The sequence below is a fragment of the Etheostoma cragini genome, chromosome 4 (assembly GCF_013103735.1).
Source record: "Etheostoma cragini isolate CJK2018 chromosome 4, CSU_Ecrag_1.0, whole genome shotgun sequence".
Taxonomy (NCBI): domain Eukaryota; kingdom Metazoa; phylum Chordata; class Actinopteri; order Perciformes; family Percidae; genus Etheostoma; species Etheostoma cragini.
Genome location: NC_048410.1, coordinates 11,998,082 through 12,014,647, shown reverse-complemented (window position 1 = coordinate 12,014,647; position 16,566 = coordinate 11,998,082). Strand labels below are relative to the sequence as shown.

Below are 16,566 nucleotides of genomic sequence, written 5' to 3'. Positions count from 1 at the left end.
AATTTATCAATAATAATCATTATCTCTTAAGGCATTGTCCATCTCTGCATTTAAAGGAGACATATTGTGCTCATTATTAGGTTCACACTTGAATTTTGGGTTTCTTCTAGAACATGTTGCTTTAATGTTTAAAAACACACTTTCTTATCTTGTTTTTCTGAATTTACCTGTAGACTAGCCTAAAAATCTAGATGCAACCTAGTGGTAGCAGCAAATTTCGTTTGCAGCTAGGGTCAGTCTAGCAACTCTCTGTGGCTTGCAAGCTGGAAAAACCAAACTCTAGTCAGGCCAATCATATTGTGTAAGAGTCGGTGGGTGGGCTTACAGGTCCCATGGCATGATAATTTGACTTTATGAGGGTTTTTAACATTAATATGTGTTTCCCCAGCCTGACAGACTCAGAAATGGCACATCTTAAGGAAAGCTCATTTTAGGACTGGCTCTAGGGGCTGTATCTCTGCACCAAGGCAGAATTTTGGGAAAGAGACTTCAGATACAGTATTAGGGGACCACTAAGGCCTATATAGATGCATCCAATCCAACATAATGACTGCAGAGTTGCAACGGTTCGGTTTGAATTCCCTGCTACTTGAAAACAAAGGAGATGGCTGCTGGCAAACAGCGGTCTTTTGAATTGTCTTTGGCTGTGACTCTGGAAGACTTGGAGTTAATCTCTTCTTTGAGAAAAGAACAACGAACAGCACTAAAGTCATTCTTAAAAAAGGAAGATACGGCAAAAGTTTAATCTATCAACTAGTGATATCCTATTGCATGCAGAAGGAATTTGAAAGACAATCGTTTATACTGTCCCTCGGATTGAGCCCTGCCAATGGTTAGTTCCCAGACCCAACATCTTGATGTGTCTCTGACAGACTAATGAGCCTGCATGTAACATAGAAAAGGGAGCCAAATCTGAAAATGCTGATTCCAATGTTACATTTTGTTTTTTATTATGAAAAAGAGTGTTTTTCATATGTCCCCTTTAAGTTTACATAATGCATGCTATGGCATTTACAGTATCTACCCATAACCGTAAGAAATTAGACCCTGACATCTGCCAGTTTTTTCACCATTGGTTCCATTGTATGGTTACAGGGGTTTAGTTTTAAAGCTGCTGCTGATGGTGATTTCCTTATCAAGTTATGAATATGTTTAACATAGGTAAAAATAAATGACTTATCAGCATTATTCACGCTTTTTATTTTGATATATCAGGAATGTATTTTCCCAATACAAGTATAAATGTATGTAATTTACCATTAAATCTGAACATTTTATACACAGCTCAAGACAAGAAAAAATATCTAGACCCATAAAACATCAAATTACAGTAAGAACATATTGTTTGCATTGTTGAGGAAAATAAACACAATCCAATTTGATTTCTTGATAAATTGTCAAAGTCACTGCTGTTTGCTCAAAATGCTTAGCGCTCCATTGAGTTTAAAATGATCAGGAACATTTGAAGTCAGGGTAACTTTACTTTACTGGTTCAATACAACAAACCAAATCCTTTGACCTGAACCTAAAATGAATCGATGGCAGCTAGTTCTCAAGAACCGACCGCTGTGGCACTACACAGCGCTACAGTAACAGAAACCTCCTTTCAGCTCCTTTAGTGAAAAAAGTAAGGACTCGTGTGTTAAAGATAATACAAAAGAGTCAATATAAACATTAACACTAGAGCCCGACCGATAAATGACTTTTAAGGCAGATACCAATACAAATATTTAATTATTGAAAAATCAGATATTTAAAAAAAGAATCCAGAAATGCATAACACATAAATAGATTACCCTGATATTAGTTATTTGTTGTTATTTATGGGTTCTCACTAAAATATGATAATAATTTGATTAATTGGCACAACAGAACAAAAACCAAATGTTTAAAATTTCAAATTAAGATATGAAACTTAAAGTCCTTTTAACAATAACAAAATAAAAAATCTGTGTTGCCAACAGAGACGTCGTAGAGAGCCCTCTGGTGGACAAACTATGCAACAGCAAAAATCATAAAACGGTTGACGGTTGTGTTTTTTTTATTTTTTTTAATATTCATTTATCAGAATCCCGTCATTATAAATGATTCTGATGAATATTTAAAAATATGTTTGTTTTTTAATAAGCCACTATAAATGCCGATACAGATAGCCTATCGGCCCGCTGATATGTCGGTCGGGCTCTAATTAACCCACTGCCTTAAACACATACAATAAGCAGCTAAATGAGGCACTGCAAACATTCTACTATAGTTTCAAATTTCCACAAATGTCTTAATACTATTCCACTTTTGTTTTTTGTGCAACAGAATCCGATACAAAATTGTGATTTTCATTTAGTGTCCTATAGGTTCCATTAAAACTGAAGTTATTAGTGAACTTTGCTAAAGATTCACCTTTAAGACCAGGAAATTACAGAACAATACATTATTTGCAAACCCCTTCAAAACACCAATCATTGCAGTAAATACCTTAGATCAAAGTACTATTTTATATAGGTGTACTGTGTGCAAAGGTTTTAATAAACGACACTGATCAATTCACGTGCAGTCTGGAAATCAATATACATTCTTAGGTGCTCATGCAAACTATCACAAATGAGGTGAAAGGGTCTGTTCTAGCATCAAGCATTAAAGAAATGTCACATTGTAAAAAAAAAAACGTAAACAATCATGATTAAATAGAAAAGGTTTACAGCAATCATAGACACCCAAAGAGACTAATTTCAGCAAATTTCTCTGCAAATGTGCAAACATACAGCATTACCGTGCAGGCGGAGAACACAGCTTGCAGCAGGACAGCTGATAACTTCTCGCTGGCGTGTTTGGTCAATGAGGGAATGTGGTTTCTGATAGAATCTGACAAATTTATGCCACAATACAAGAACTTTAGAAAGTGCAAATGCAGCCAAATCAATTCCCTTAAACTGAACATAAAAACAGGAAAAAGGGACGTATATGAAAGATAAAAAAATAAATATTCTTGTTAAGATCAGCAAATAGATGGCATTTTCCCTTCATTGAAAAATCTGTTTCTTATAAAGTTTACAAACAACTGCTTTGGATTATGTGTACCTGCTCTAAGCTTCCAAAAGGGATACGTCAGAAGTCTTAGACTTTCCGTACGGTGAGGACAGCCACGTCAAATCTGCACTTTAAATGCAGTTAACAACTGTGATCGACTACCTCTCTAAATTCCCAACCTTCTACTGTGACTGGAACCAAAACATCAATAGTCCCTGTTCATATACTTACAGAGCTCACGGTGTTTACTGGCAGCTGTTGGTACACAGATACACCTTATTAAAAGGTAAAAAGTAAAAGGTCAAAGCAGCACAGACTATTTTCCATGTCTAGCAACGTGTTACAAAAATAAGTTAAGATAGAAATTAATGGCAAATATTATGCAGTCATTAGTGGAATTCCTAGCTAGTCACAAACCTGGATCCTGAGATTCTTTGTTCTGAATTTAAAACTGAAACTTACAATTCCGCTACAGTGTTTTACAAACAGGGCTGCACTAAACCATTATTTTCATTATCAATCGAGCTACAAATTAACTGATTAATCATTTAGTTATAAAATGTCAAAAACTAGTGAAAAATTATTATTACAGTGTCTTCAAATTCCCACCATCATTTCAAATCTATCTATCCAGCTATCTATATATAGATATATAGTGTCAAAGAAAAGCAGCAATTCTCACATTTGAGAAGCTGGAGCATGAATTACAACTCTGATTGTTTTCTACAAACACAAATATCAGATATGGGTACATTGCAAATCAAAGAGCTTTTGAATTACCACCAAATGATCAATAATTGTTGACCTCTTGCCCAGTAGAAAATAAAAAAGATTAAGACACAAGACAAGCATCAGGGTTTTTGGGGTTTTGGTTGTCCCCGTCATTGACCGTGGAGTTGTTAGTAGAGCCTTTCTCTGAATCATAAGGCAGCTCACAAGTGTTTGCGTTACCCGGAAACAGACGGTCCTGCTCTGGAGTCTCAGCAGACGCATCCTCGTAGGCACTGATGCTGTCCGAGTCGGCCCTGTCGGAGGAAGGATCTTGTCCGTCCTTGACGTCATTTTCATAAGGCCTCTGCAGGACGCCGTCTACAGAAAATGGGTTGTCTACTGCAAGAGAGGGCATGTGGCCCAGGGGCTTATTTCCCAACTTCCGCAGCTTCATCAGGTCTGTCCCTTCACTCTGTCCCTCTTCCTCCGACGCTTTACCTCTGCTTTCGCTGCCATGGGGTTCATACAACGAGGCGTCTTCCATCAATTCCTTTGCATCATTTTTCATTTGGTGTTTTTGTCTCATTACCTCGTCAAAACTTGAATGTTCGTTTGCTGGAGCAGATGGTTTGTTATTCCGCTCCTGCCAAGAGAAATTTTCCGTAAAGTAAATTAATTTTCTTAATTAACTTTCAGATGTAGTTGCATTTGCTATTTTGTTATTATTTTTATTTCAATTTGCTTGTCAATTTAATGCCATCCCGACAAATATGGAAGCAAAGAAAAGCTATAAAAAACAGACGCTTTGACGCTGTCAATTTAACCTTTGACGCTGGCTAAAATCTTTTTTGGGGGGGGAGCCAAAAATTCCTCTATGCAGGAAAAACCCTGTGTATGATTTTTCCAGTGAGCAGACATAAGGGATTGATTTGAATAACAAGTGATCACCCTCCTGACATTATTATTATTAATTATGTAATAGGTTTCATAATACTTTAAATCCATCAATGAATTCAAGAACCCTGTGCCTCTCAAATGTCTGTACTGTTAATTGCCACATTACCTCTTTTAATCTCTCCACCTCTTGCATTAGAGAGCAGACCGTGCTCTCCAGTTTACTCTTGGCCTCTCTCTCTCGTTCCAACTCCTAAAAATGCAGAAAAAAAAACATCAACTTGTTAGTGTCATACTTTATTACAACAAGGAACAAAAACAAACTTCTCATTAGAGAGGACGAAGACCAAAAGACTATAATCTATATATTGCTGAAGTAAAATAACTACCTAAAGCTTTATTTATAACACACACACACACACACACACACACACACACACACACACACACACACACACACACACACACACACACACACACACACACACACACACACACACACACACACACACACACACACACACACACACACACACACACACACACACACACACACAGGCCTGCAACAATTATTTAATAATTGTCTAATTGCAATATATTTTAAGTAAATCGACATTTCTTTGTTTAACCGCACTTAATTGCTAACTTTAGCTAAGGTGCTAAGAGGTAATTTTATTTCAATTTAAGAAAAAAATACAATGTTTCATGATAAAGAGGCGTGGTTTACTTCTTAAGCTGTCTACTTGTGTTATTACATCATATGGGATAAATAACAATGATATAACCAAAAGATGTATTCTGGGAGTCATTCCAAACTTAGTTTGAAAGTAAATGCATAAATAAGTATTTTTAAATTTGACCGAAAGATACAATTATACCGTTAATCGCAATTACTTCCAGGACAATTATTTGTAAAGCAAAATTTGGAATTGTTACAGCTCTAAGCACAACGAGAAACCTAAAACTAAGCTTTCAGTGTGGGTGAGGCCTCGACATACCAATCTTGCGTGTCCAGCCTCCCTCTGGGCTTCAGCCAGCAGCTCCTCCACACCCTCCAGAGTGTCCTGCAGGAAGTCCACCTGGAACAACAGAGTCTCTCGCTCAACCTCCAGCCCACGCAGCTCCTGCACCACCTCATCATAGTTGGCCTGCAGCTCCAGCTTTAACACAGACACATTGACAAATCAGTGTGGGCAACTTAAGAGAAGAGCATGCCAGTTAGTGGGTGGAAGTGTTTAGTATGCTCTCAGAGGCATTGGTGGGAGGCGTCCTCCGGAAGCACAACGATCCCTCCATATGTAAAGGAATATGCATCACTTCAGTGCTGTAGTAAAACTGAGAGAACGGTGAAAAGGTCTTTAAATAGTGATAATCGTCTTAATTATAATAACAGTAAGAAGTACTCACCATTTCTGGGAGTCCCATTAAAATGTCCTGGTCAGACTGCTGAAAACAAAAACAGACAAGCATGTTCTAAAAGGCCATAGGAGTTTTTTTCCCTTTGCTCCATTCGTCTGCACAAAATAACTACAACATGAATTATACAACAAATTACAAGCTAATAATTGCATTAAAAAGGACCAAAGAATGAATTCACAAATTAAATGATTGTAAGCTACATAAAGTACCAGAGTCTGCAAGACTGTAGTGTTGGCTTGTGTAAGAGTCAGGATCATAGGGGGCACCAGGGGGGGGTTTGGGGGTGTGGTAGTCACCCTTAGGAATACCATAGCACCCCCAAGAAATTGCCGTGGTTTATTTATAAAAAAATATTTTGTTAATGTGTTATCACTATAATTTATTTTTAAAAATGAATAGATACATTAATAAAACAAGAATATAAATAAAATTAGATTTAAAATTAGAATAAAAACATGAAGCAAACACAGGTGAAACTATTCGGCCTGCTACAATGTGTGCAAGTATGAATGCTGTGTGAGTATGCACACGAGTATGTTTGTGTGTAGTTGGCTGTGTGTGGTGTACTTGGCCTGCTGCATTATTCTTTTGCAAATATAAAATACTTTATGAAAGCTGCGGTAATGATTCTGTAATTTAACCCGGCTAGATGGCTGATATTTGAAATATGTTTGGTGGGCTAATTAGAGTTTCATGGTGCTGTATCAGTGAACCGCAGCTGAGGTTGGTGTGTATCTTCGCACATGTGTGTGAGCTACGTGTGTCACGGCAAACTCTAAATTTCAGAGCACCCTCACGGAAACGTAGAGCAACCACAAATCACCAGCAAAATAAAATCTCAGCTGCTGCCTCTGGTCATAATAAGAAAAGCAATGTTCAAAATCTTTACTATTGTTAATATTGAAATTGTTGTGTAAATAAGGCGTATTGAATATTTTTTGCTGCTTCATTTAAGTAAAAAAAGGCCTATTAGTTCTAGGAGATGGAAAAGAAAAGCTCTTTAACAAAGACCAAAAGAGAATCATTAACCAAACCTAATCACATACTTTGTTTTTGGATAGCAGCTGTTACCGAAAATTGTGCCTCCATGGTATTTACTTGTAATAGCCGTGGTAGCAGAAACTGTAGTGTATCGGTCTATCTAAAAAGCACCAACCCTTGTTGACTGTAACTGGTCGACCCTTTGTTTTTATTTTATTCTCCTGTAGTTCATTCTCTATCGCTACAGTGTCTGAAATAATAGCTATCAAAGTTTGTGATCTCATCAAAATACTGTCCTCCACCATGCTTGATAACAGCTCTCAAAACATAGCATGTAATTAATATGTATAACAAAAAAAAACTTTTGCAGTGGCAATTATATTTCAAAGATACACAAGGATAAGAAATCAATTTTCAAGCTTTTGATCCAATGTCCTGACAGGAACACAATGTCCCAATAAGTTGACTGAATGTAAGTTTGAATTTTATGTAAATAAACGTTTAAAAACAGTCTTGATTTGACTATATCACAACTTAGCTCCAGTTTATGTCCGTTTTAAGCGCAGGAAAATGTATTCAGATCCTTTACCAAAAGTACTAATACAAAAAAATCTAAAAACACTCCATAACAAGACAGGTTCTTCATTAAAAATAAACTCAAGTAAAAGGACATAAGTATTATCACCAAAATGTCCTGTAAGTAATCAAAAGTAAAAAAATACTCACTCTGATATATTATTATATAATAGTTGAGATTAGATTGTCAATAACATTAATATGCAAGCAGCATTTTCCTGTTGAAGTCATGAGTTAGTTAAGTCAAGTGGTTCCTGACCTATGGGGTCACTCCAAAGAGCCACAAGTTAAATCTGAGGGACCATGAAATGCTTAATGAAGTAGAAGGGAAAAACCAAACAAAGAAACAATGTTGTGATTTTTACTTGTTCCTAATCTTTGCTTTTAGTGTGAAATATTGTATAATTTGATCTCTTTGGCCTCAAACAATTATTCAAACAAAACTATGATAAGAAAATCGCTTTTGATGGAACTGCTAACAACATAGACATCTAAACCTAAACAAGGGACCACATCTAGACACTGCTTTTGAAATGTATGAATTTAAATGTAACGTTAGTTGAATAGAACTAGTATAAAGTATCATTCAACGGAAATACTCAAACAGAAGTAACACAACTGTAAGCATAATGCTTGAGGAAGCATTGAGTGAGTTAATATAGTTAGCTACTTTAACATTACAACGTTCAGGTGTTTCAAATGTTTCTGTCCACTTCAGGCTCATGTTCATGTTATCTAGCTCAGTCCTACCTGACTGTCACTCCTCTTCTTCAGGAATCCTGCTCGGCTGTCGCTTCGTGTCAGACGCCTGGATGAACTCTCGGTCTGATATGGAGACAAAACCACACCTCGGGTAGGTGAAACAGCCAAGCGACGCAAACAGTCAGAAACACAACAAGCTAACGTTAGCTAGCTTATATTGAGGAAGTGAACTGACGCTAACGTTACAGGCCTGATACCAAACGAGTTCATCCGTTGGTCAGTATTTAACAGTTAACAAAAAGGCTGAAATTCACACCGACTAGCTAGCTACATAACTAACGTTAAATTTGTGTGTTTCTTTTTTTTAAGAATCCAATACTACGCCTTAACGTTAGCAGTTAACAGATGTACGGTAAAGCTAGCGCTAAACAAACTTTTTTCGCTTTTCACCTCTTTTATTATGCAGCGGAGCGACTCATCCTCGCTAAGTCCCCGAGATAACGTCCGTTTCCGTGGCGAACCACTGATTTCCAGCGTGACCGAATGCATTTTGTACGTTTGATATTTGCTACGTTTTCGTTTATGTAATAGACACCTCCGAGCTCTCTTGGTGAAGAGGTGTTTTTCCTACGCAGCAGTAGCAACCAAGTACTGCCGACGCCCAGGCTGTGATCTACGGAGAGCCAAGGGGACCAAACTGTCTTTAACACCGCCCTCACTCCGCCCTCATAACATGCCACGGAGAGGTCAAAGACCAGCCTCACGCAGGAGAAACGAGTTCACTTAGAAGTTGTGGGCAGTTACAAAAAATAGATTGTTTGCTTTAAAATTCAGATGGAGGGCGCATGTCAAGTCCTGGAGCTCATCGATGACAACAAGGCCTATCAAGTATGTTCATGTGAGCTTCATGGCTTGTGTGTATTTTGTGAACACGTGAAGTAGGCCTAGGCTAGATAAGGGAAATTTAGGGAAATTGAGTAGGCTACAACAAAAAGCTATACTCACCGCACTTATTACAATAAACCTTTGCTCTGCCAATCCCCATGTCAAATTAGTATCATCATCACAAAAGCAAGTTGGACAGCTAAGAAGCCAACTGCTCAACCCACAAAATAATCATTATTTTTTTGCCAAAAACCCAAAGATTCTGAAGACTTAATATAAGATAATATAGAACTTTATTCATTCATATTGTTTTGCAGCAATATAGTAGGAAATAGTGCAAAAACCCTCTCTCCATCTCTAAGGTAAAAAATGTGTAAAAATTATATTGTCAACATACACGTAACATACTTTGAACTTTCTTAAACATGATATAATAATTGTCCACAATGTAGGCCTATTTAATCTCTACCACTGTGACCAATGGCTCATAGACCTTTTATCACAGCAGATATTTTGACTTTGTCATAGGATCTGTTCAATTTGAGGTAAATCATGAAACCAATGCAGTTAAATGGAATCAAGCCATCATTGATTATCATTTACAGCTGTTCTTCACTATGATTGAGTTTATTTATATGAAGGAGTGTAGATGCACCACTTTACATCTCTCTACTTGTTCCATAGCCTCATCATCACCACACTCTTGAGTTTCTTAATAATCATGGCAGACAAAAGCATCAGAAGGTTGGATTTAAGGTCAAAAAGTCCAGCAGCTCCTGAAGCCTTGATCTCAGACTTAAAAATGAGGTTTCCTTCCCCAAGAGTTGTTTTTGTGCTGATGGGACTGTGGTGAGTATTTGTCCCATATTCATACATTTCTAAAGGCAAATGTAACAACAGATCATCTTTCACATCTCTTTGGCATACATGCACTAACTGATGCCAACCACTACTGTACAATGCAGATCAGGACTAAAGTGGCAACATTTCCTTTCATAAAGTCATACATTTAATACATAAACATACGCATAATGTTGTGGACCAGGTGTTCTTGGATGTGACTGTGCTGGATGACACTAGTGAAGCCCAAAGCTTGTCTCTATTACCAAACCTTGAATTTACTGCCTACAGCTCTCTTACCAGCGTCCCGTTCTGTTACTCAATGTATCTAGCAATGTGCATCTCAAAATTGGACTTAAGTAGAGTACTAGAGTAAAGTCAACTAACTTTCCCCCACTGCTGAAAAGGTAATACTACACTAGGTTTAGGTTTGGTGTGCAACAAGGAGGTTGTTGTCGCCCTAATCTCAGCTGTTGTGTTGGTCAGTGAATGTTGCGTTGGGAAATTTATTAAAAATGATTCACATTCCATCTGCATTGATAAACATTAAAACCTACAAATGCACCAAGCAGGGACATGCAGCAGCTGTTTGTGCTCAAACTACAACAGTGAATGTTTTTCATATCCTTTATGGAATCACAAGTTTATGGTTTTGATTTATTTGATTTAGATGAGGCTTGTAAACATTGTCACTCAAACCACATTCCTCACTAACTTCTAGTCTTATATTCCCAAACTAAATGAGCGAATGACTCGAGTGCCATGTTTTTCAATGAAGAACCACAATCTGACCGCAACAAGCAATAATAGAGGCAGCACACATGAAAAATAATAAGGGAAACGTGATGTTCTGCAGCTGCAATTGTGTTTCTCTCCAGCAGAGGACACTAGTGAGTCAGTGATGGCTTTCTTCGAGCAGTCGACTCATTGCTCTGTGAAGTCCAATTGTATTGTATTGTATAAAGAAATCAGTTCCAGAAAAATCACAACTTTTATTAATGAATACAAGATCTCCCCATGGGATTTTGATCTATTAATAAAGGCTAATACACATCAATATGTTCATCAATATCTTATTATTAGTAATAATAACATATATATATATATATATATATATATATATATATATATATATATATATATATATATATATATACACTTTGACGTTCAGTTTAGAAAGCTCTGCATCGGACAAGCGCGTGCAATTTCTAAATAATCTGCATCTAACCATTTAGTAGGTCTACGTAAAGATTCCTTAATAGTAAGTTATTTTTGAATGCACCGTAAATATTTATGAATGTGATTTCCGAGATGATGTGGAGAATTCGGGTGCAATCATGAAGCTTTTTTTTTTTATTTTACCCTTATTAAATTACCATTTATAACAACAGGCGCCATGAGCCATAGTTTATGTCATCATCATAATAACCTAATTGGGCAATACCTCTAATGTGAGACATTGTTTCTGCACTGTAAAAACATTTATAGGCTACTCTCATAACAGTGCGTGCACCCTCCCTTCTCTCTGTCCCTCTTGACTTGGTGACAGACCTAAAAGCCTTTTGTTGCAATCTTAGCCAATGGAGACGGATTACGACACCGGGCAGCTGAGATATATAAAGAGCCCCTTTTTGACCGCACTTGCACATTTTTCAGTGACACATCTGAACATTCACATACCTAAATGGACTAAATTGTACAGAAGACCCCCAAACAACCACTATACTACACGTGAGCGGGCGATGCATTCATCAAACAGATAATTAGTTCACCTTCAATCCAATCAGCCTGTACCGAGACACACTGGAACGTACTTTTTTCCTTTTTTTTTGAAAATTTATTGCAACATCTGCAGAAAGCAACTTCGGGGTGATCGTATTGGATTAGATGCATGTCACTGATTCCCTGCCTTTTGTAGGATAAGGCAAGGAGCGGCGCAAATCCGAGACGGGGGATATAACGGGATAAAGCGAGTGAAAGGACAAGAAAAACAAGGAAAAAAGTTACACCGCCCGGTATCCGCGCATCGTCATGCCGAGGTACAACTTCTTGCTGTGCTTGATGGTGCTCATCTCCCTGGGACAGTCGGGGAGCGATGAGCCCAATCTACTGCTGCCTTCTGCCAGCGAGACGCCCACGGATGCCGGGCTGTCCCTGCTGGACGAGGACGCCGGTTCTCACGAGTGCTCCGCCTGTGTTTGGAGGGAGCAGAGCAAAGTGCTGAGACTTGAGACCATTAAGTCCCAGATCCTGAGCAAGCTGCGTCTGAAACAGGCGCCCAACATCAGTCGGGAGGTGGTCAATCAGCTGCTGCCCAAGGCGCCTCCGCTCCAGCAGCTCCTGGACCATCACGACTTCCAGGGAGACGCGTCGTCCCAGGATGAGTTCATGGAGGAGGATGAGTACCACGCCACCACGGAGTCCGTGATCACCATGGCCTCTGAGCGTGAGTTATAGTTTACAACCCAACAATGTTGTCTCCAAATGCGTCATGCGCGTAACTGCGGAGCAGATAGGTTCAAGTGACTCAGGCCTGCTGGGTGGATAGTGGAGCTGCTGGGTCTTAAGACAACAACCAAACCTACTTTTTTAGGTTAAGATTGGGTGTCCACTCCGTGTGTCTGAAACACACTGATAATAATATTAGAAAAAGAGCTGTGGTCAGCTGCTGGCCACTGCTGTCAAAATAGGGATTATGCTTGAAGCTGATAAATCAATAATCAGCAGCATAAAGAGCCGCATCACTCTGAAACAGGCAGCTCCAACATGGCTTGATGAACTTTTGTTTTCATGGTGGTGCTAATGATTATGATGATGATGGAGGGCAAAGTCCTGCTAATAAGTATCTCCTCAGAACACCTGCCGTCATGTTTAAACGTTCCCCCTTTCAGATAATATTGTGTGCTTGATGGGGAGTAAACTCATGACAGACCCATGTGAATGCCAAGTGCATCATTAATGATAATGCAGCATTTGGCTGGCAGTTGTATCACTTAATCCTTTGTCTTCTTTTACATAAAGGCCCTAAAATCTTGAGTTATGTGGCCCGTTTATTATTGCCCCTCTAACAATTTGCTCGCCCTCTTATAATTTCCCATAATTCCCCAGATAAACCGCAGGCAGGCCCCTTGGAGACATTTTATAAAATTACTGTTGAACCCTGGCAGCTGTGCTCTATCGGTCTTTTATAGGAGGCTCTACCGGTTTCCCTGCTGTTCCTCGCAGTGAGAAAAAGTGTGTCCAAAAAGCTGCTATTGTTCCCCTCATGCAGCAGCCCCCTTTGGCCGCACTTGCCTTTTAAATGCGAAGTTTATGGGTGCAGCTCTTTTTTTTTCCACCACGAGTACACAAAGACAGAAAATCACTTAGGGTCGAGGGGAGTGTGTGACCTTTTCCTGCCAAATTGTGGGGTTCAACAACATTTACACACATAATATATTCTGCACAAGGCAGATAAAACACACTCCAAATAATCAGTTTTTTTTCACTCTACGATTTAACAAACATATGCCTTTGGGCAGGATACTTTGACTTTATGTGTTGTCTAACATTATTAAATCCTCATTATTTCATCTATCTATCTATCTATCTATCTATCTATGTATCTATCTATGTATCTATCTATCTATCTATGTATCTATCTATCTATCTATCTATCTATGTATCTATCTATCTATCTATCTATCTATCAATCTATCTATCTGTCTATCTATCTATCTATCTATCCATATATCGTTAGTAGGAGTATAAAACATCTTGTAATTTAATAACACTTTTCCATCTACACCTGCTCTGACAGTCCCACCTGGCTCTGTCATGATGACAAATCAACCGTCATCTCACATGTTGTAGCTGCAAATTCAAATGTCATCTGTATTTTATCTACATATTTTGTATTCCATCACTCTTTATTTAAGCTTTGAACTCTTGAATAATATTGAACCATATAATTGTTTTCTCTGAGTTGTTTGCTCTGGACGGAAGTGAGCGATGCAGTTCAGTTCATCCCAGGAGAACGGTGCACAGCTGATGTCTTAGGTCTTACAGGAGAATTGAGGAGGCACCGTGAAGAATTTGACTTGTAATTTGTCAACCGTTTGCTTTATGTGTCAGCTATTTTTAGGACATTTTCACAAAAGAAGAAATTGCCTTTAATGTTTTATATTTTATGTTTCATATATGGTATATATATATATACACACATACACATCTCTCTCTCTCTCTCTCTCTCTCTCTCTCTCTCTCTCTCTCTCTCTCTCTCTCTGTCTCTATATATATATATATATATATAGAGAGAGAGATGTGTGGTAATGTTAGATCATCCATCTATCTCTGATTCTATTTTTATAACTTTCTCTCAAACACATGTATAGGGTGTATGGGATGCTTGCTGACAATGAAGATCTTATATAATAACTTGCAGTTATCTCTCTCTTGTGCTGAAAATGCAGACCAAATGAAACCACATGCTTACCGCACTCATCTGCACATCACAAGTGAAATCAACAATATCCTCAGTGTATTTTTGACTTTCTTTTCCATCCTCTGCACAGCCACACTCGCACACAACACACCATGCTAAGTGATTTGATTTTGATACCTTCTCAAGCCAGAAAAAGGCATTATGCATGTCGCCAGCTAATTGCATACTTCTAACAGCTTCTTGCCAGCCAGAGGAGCTAATGACTGACATTACTTCTGTATCTGTCATATTACAGCACTTCCTGTTCTTTTCTGTTTGCCTCATCTCTTTACGTCAGCTGCATTTTTTATCATCTGCTCCTTCTCTCCATATCTCTCTCTCCCCCACTCTTCACCCCTCCCTCTAGCTCCCATCTTCCTCCCCGTAGCCCCTTCTCTCCTTCTTCTCTTTCACCGGGACTGATGGAAGAGTTGAGAGAACGAGTGCATCTCTTTTGCCTGTGGCGCCTTAGTGATCCAACAGGATTAAAAGTGCCTTTTCTGCCTCTCTGATAGAAATAGGGCTTCAAACACTATTCCCTGCGCACCTCGAACCCAATCACCCTTTCACAGTGGTGCACACTGCCTTTGATAGGCCATGTGAGTTCACACAGTACATACTGAACTGGACCTGTGCCAGAGTTGCTTCTTAGTATTCACTCTAGGTACGTGGGTGCTCCAGTGGGAGTTGAGAGGGTCCATGCTTCTTGGTCTCTAATTACTATGAAATTTCATGGAGATGTACAGCTATTTATATCATAGTGCGGCACTAAAACCTCCTTATAGTGTGTTGTATATAGGAAACCGCTGCGCTCGCTGTTCCTGCATTTAAAATGAGTCAGTTTAGTGCCGTTTATCAGGGTCATCTGCGCAGCATCGTGAACAAGTGTTGATTTTGATTAACAAATCTACTTGCATTGACATATGATCTGTTTGTATTTGATTTATATGTGTAATTGTGTGCTTGAAGTTTGTATTCTAGAGCTGAGTTTTGCCTGAGGTGGGGTGAGAATTTGACCTCACTAGTCTCCCATTTGTCACCTGTCTAAGGCATTAAGACCAGACCTTCCTCTTGCATCAGTCACCTTCTCCTTCTTTCTTTATTTCACTCTGTCTCTGTATGTATGTTTTGATGCTGATTAACCCCACAGTATTCATGAAATGTTCCAGCAATATTTAATACTAAAAACCTAATTATTCTCCCAAAGCAGGAAAACAATCAGGAAAACAATGAAAAACAATAGACTACTGATGGGTATGACTTAGTTTAGGTTGTTTCTTAAAAGCTCAATGTAGTCTTTATCATCTTTGCCCTTTAAGTAAACTTATTTTCTGGGCTCTGACATTTTGAGGTTTTGAGTAATTTTGAGATTGTCCAGTAAGAGAGAATCCAGCAGAGAGCAGCACTCGCTTACCCTCCCTCTGAGCTTTTATTCCATGTTTACATTTTTTTTCATTGCAGTTTGTCCAAAACATAGGAAACCAATGACCATCAGCAAGGAAAAACTTTACCTTTTGAAAGGAATGAAAACTTAGATTTAGACATAAAGAAGAACACATTTGAATTTTTTTTCTTGATCACTCAGTTATTATTGAAACGTCTGACTTTGTTGAACTATTTTATGCCCGCATTTTTATCTTGTCTATTAGCATTGTGCGTGAGCTAACATTAGTAAGTGCTATACTGGTACTATTATGTAATCATGTTAAGATGAGGCACATTCAGTTCGAGCACAGGCTTACACAACTCTGGAGTTGAAAAATTAACATTTACACACGTGTAAAGGTACAAATGTACCCAGTTCCACATATGCACACTTGCTTAGACACACGATGATGCTCACACACACACACACATACACATACACACACACACACACACAGTCACACACACCCTCCAGAGAAAAGTTATCCTATTGACAAAAAGGGTCACAGAGTTCACAGCTATGTGATATATTGGAAGAGGAGACTATTAACCTCATCGGGTCTCTTTCCTTGGCAGCTAAGACGAACCGGTAGTAACTTAAACACTTATCCCCCACCACACACACACACACACGCACACACACACAC

At 38.5% G+C, this 16,566-nt stretch overlaps 2 protein-coding genes across 4 annotated transcripts in view; one reads left to right on the top strand and one right to left on the bottom strand.

Moving 5' to 3' along the window:
* Positions 1–2,052: 2,052 nt before the first annotated feature.
* On the bottom strand, positions 2,053–9,007 carry si:ch1073-456m8.1 (leucine-rich repeat flightless-interacting protein 1). 2 transcript variants are annotated; one of them, XM_034868664.1, is made up of 6 exons: positions 8,758–9,007; positions 8,356–8,430; positions 6,037–6,075; positions 5,628–5,789; positions 4,799–4,882; positions 2,053–4,378 (listed from the first exon to the last, which is right to left on the bottom strand). In XM_034868664.1, the coding sequence occupies exons 1-6, from the start codon at positions 8,854–8,856 to the stop codon at positions 3,857–3,859; spliced, it is 981 nt and encodes a 326-aa protein (XP_034724555.1). In that variant the 5' UTR covers positions 8,857–9,007; the 3' UTR covers positions 2,053–3,856. The 2 variants fall into 2 exon arrangements, with proteins under 2 accessions (XP_034724555.1, XP_034724556.1); XM_034868665.1 differs by having other exon boundaries at positions 6,037–6,072.
* A 2,440-nt stretch (positions 9,008–11,447) lies between these two features.
* gdf11 (growth differentiation factor 11) overlaps positions 11,448–16,566 on the top strand; it is a 24,711-nt gene continuing 19,592 nt past the window's right edge. Inside the window, exon 1 of one of the 2 annotated variants that reach the window (XM_034868653.1) lies at positions 11,448–12,478. In XM_034868653.1, the coding sequence (XP_034724544.1) occupies positions 12,064–12,478 (415 nt within the window). In that variant the 5' untranslated portion in view covers positions 11,448–12,063. The remainder of the gene's footprint in view (positions 12,479–16,566) is intronic. The other variant, XM_034868654.1, reaches the window with a different exon arrangement.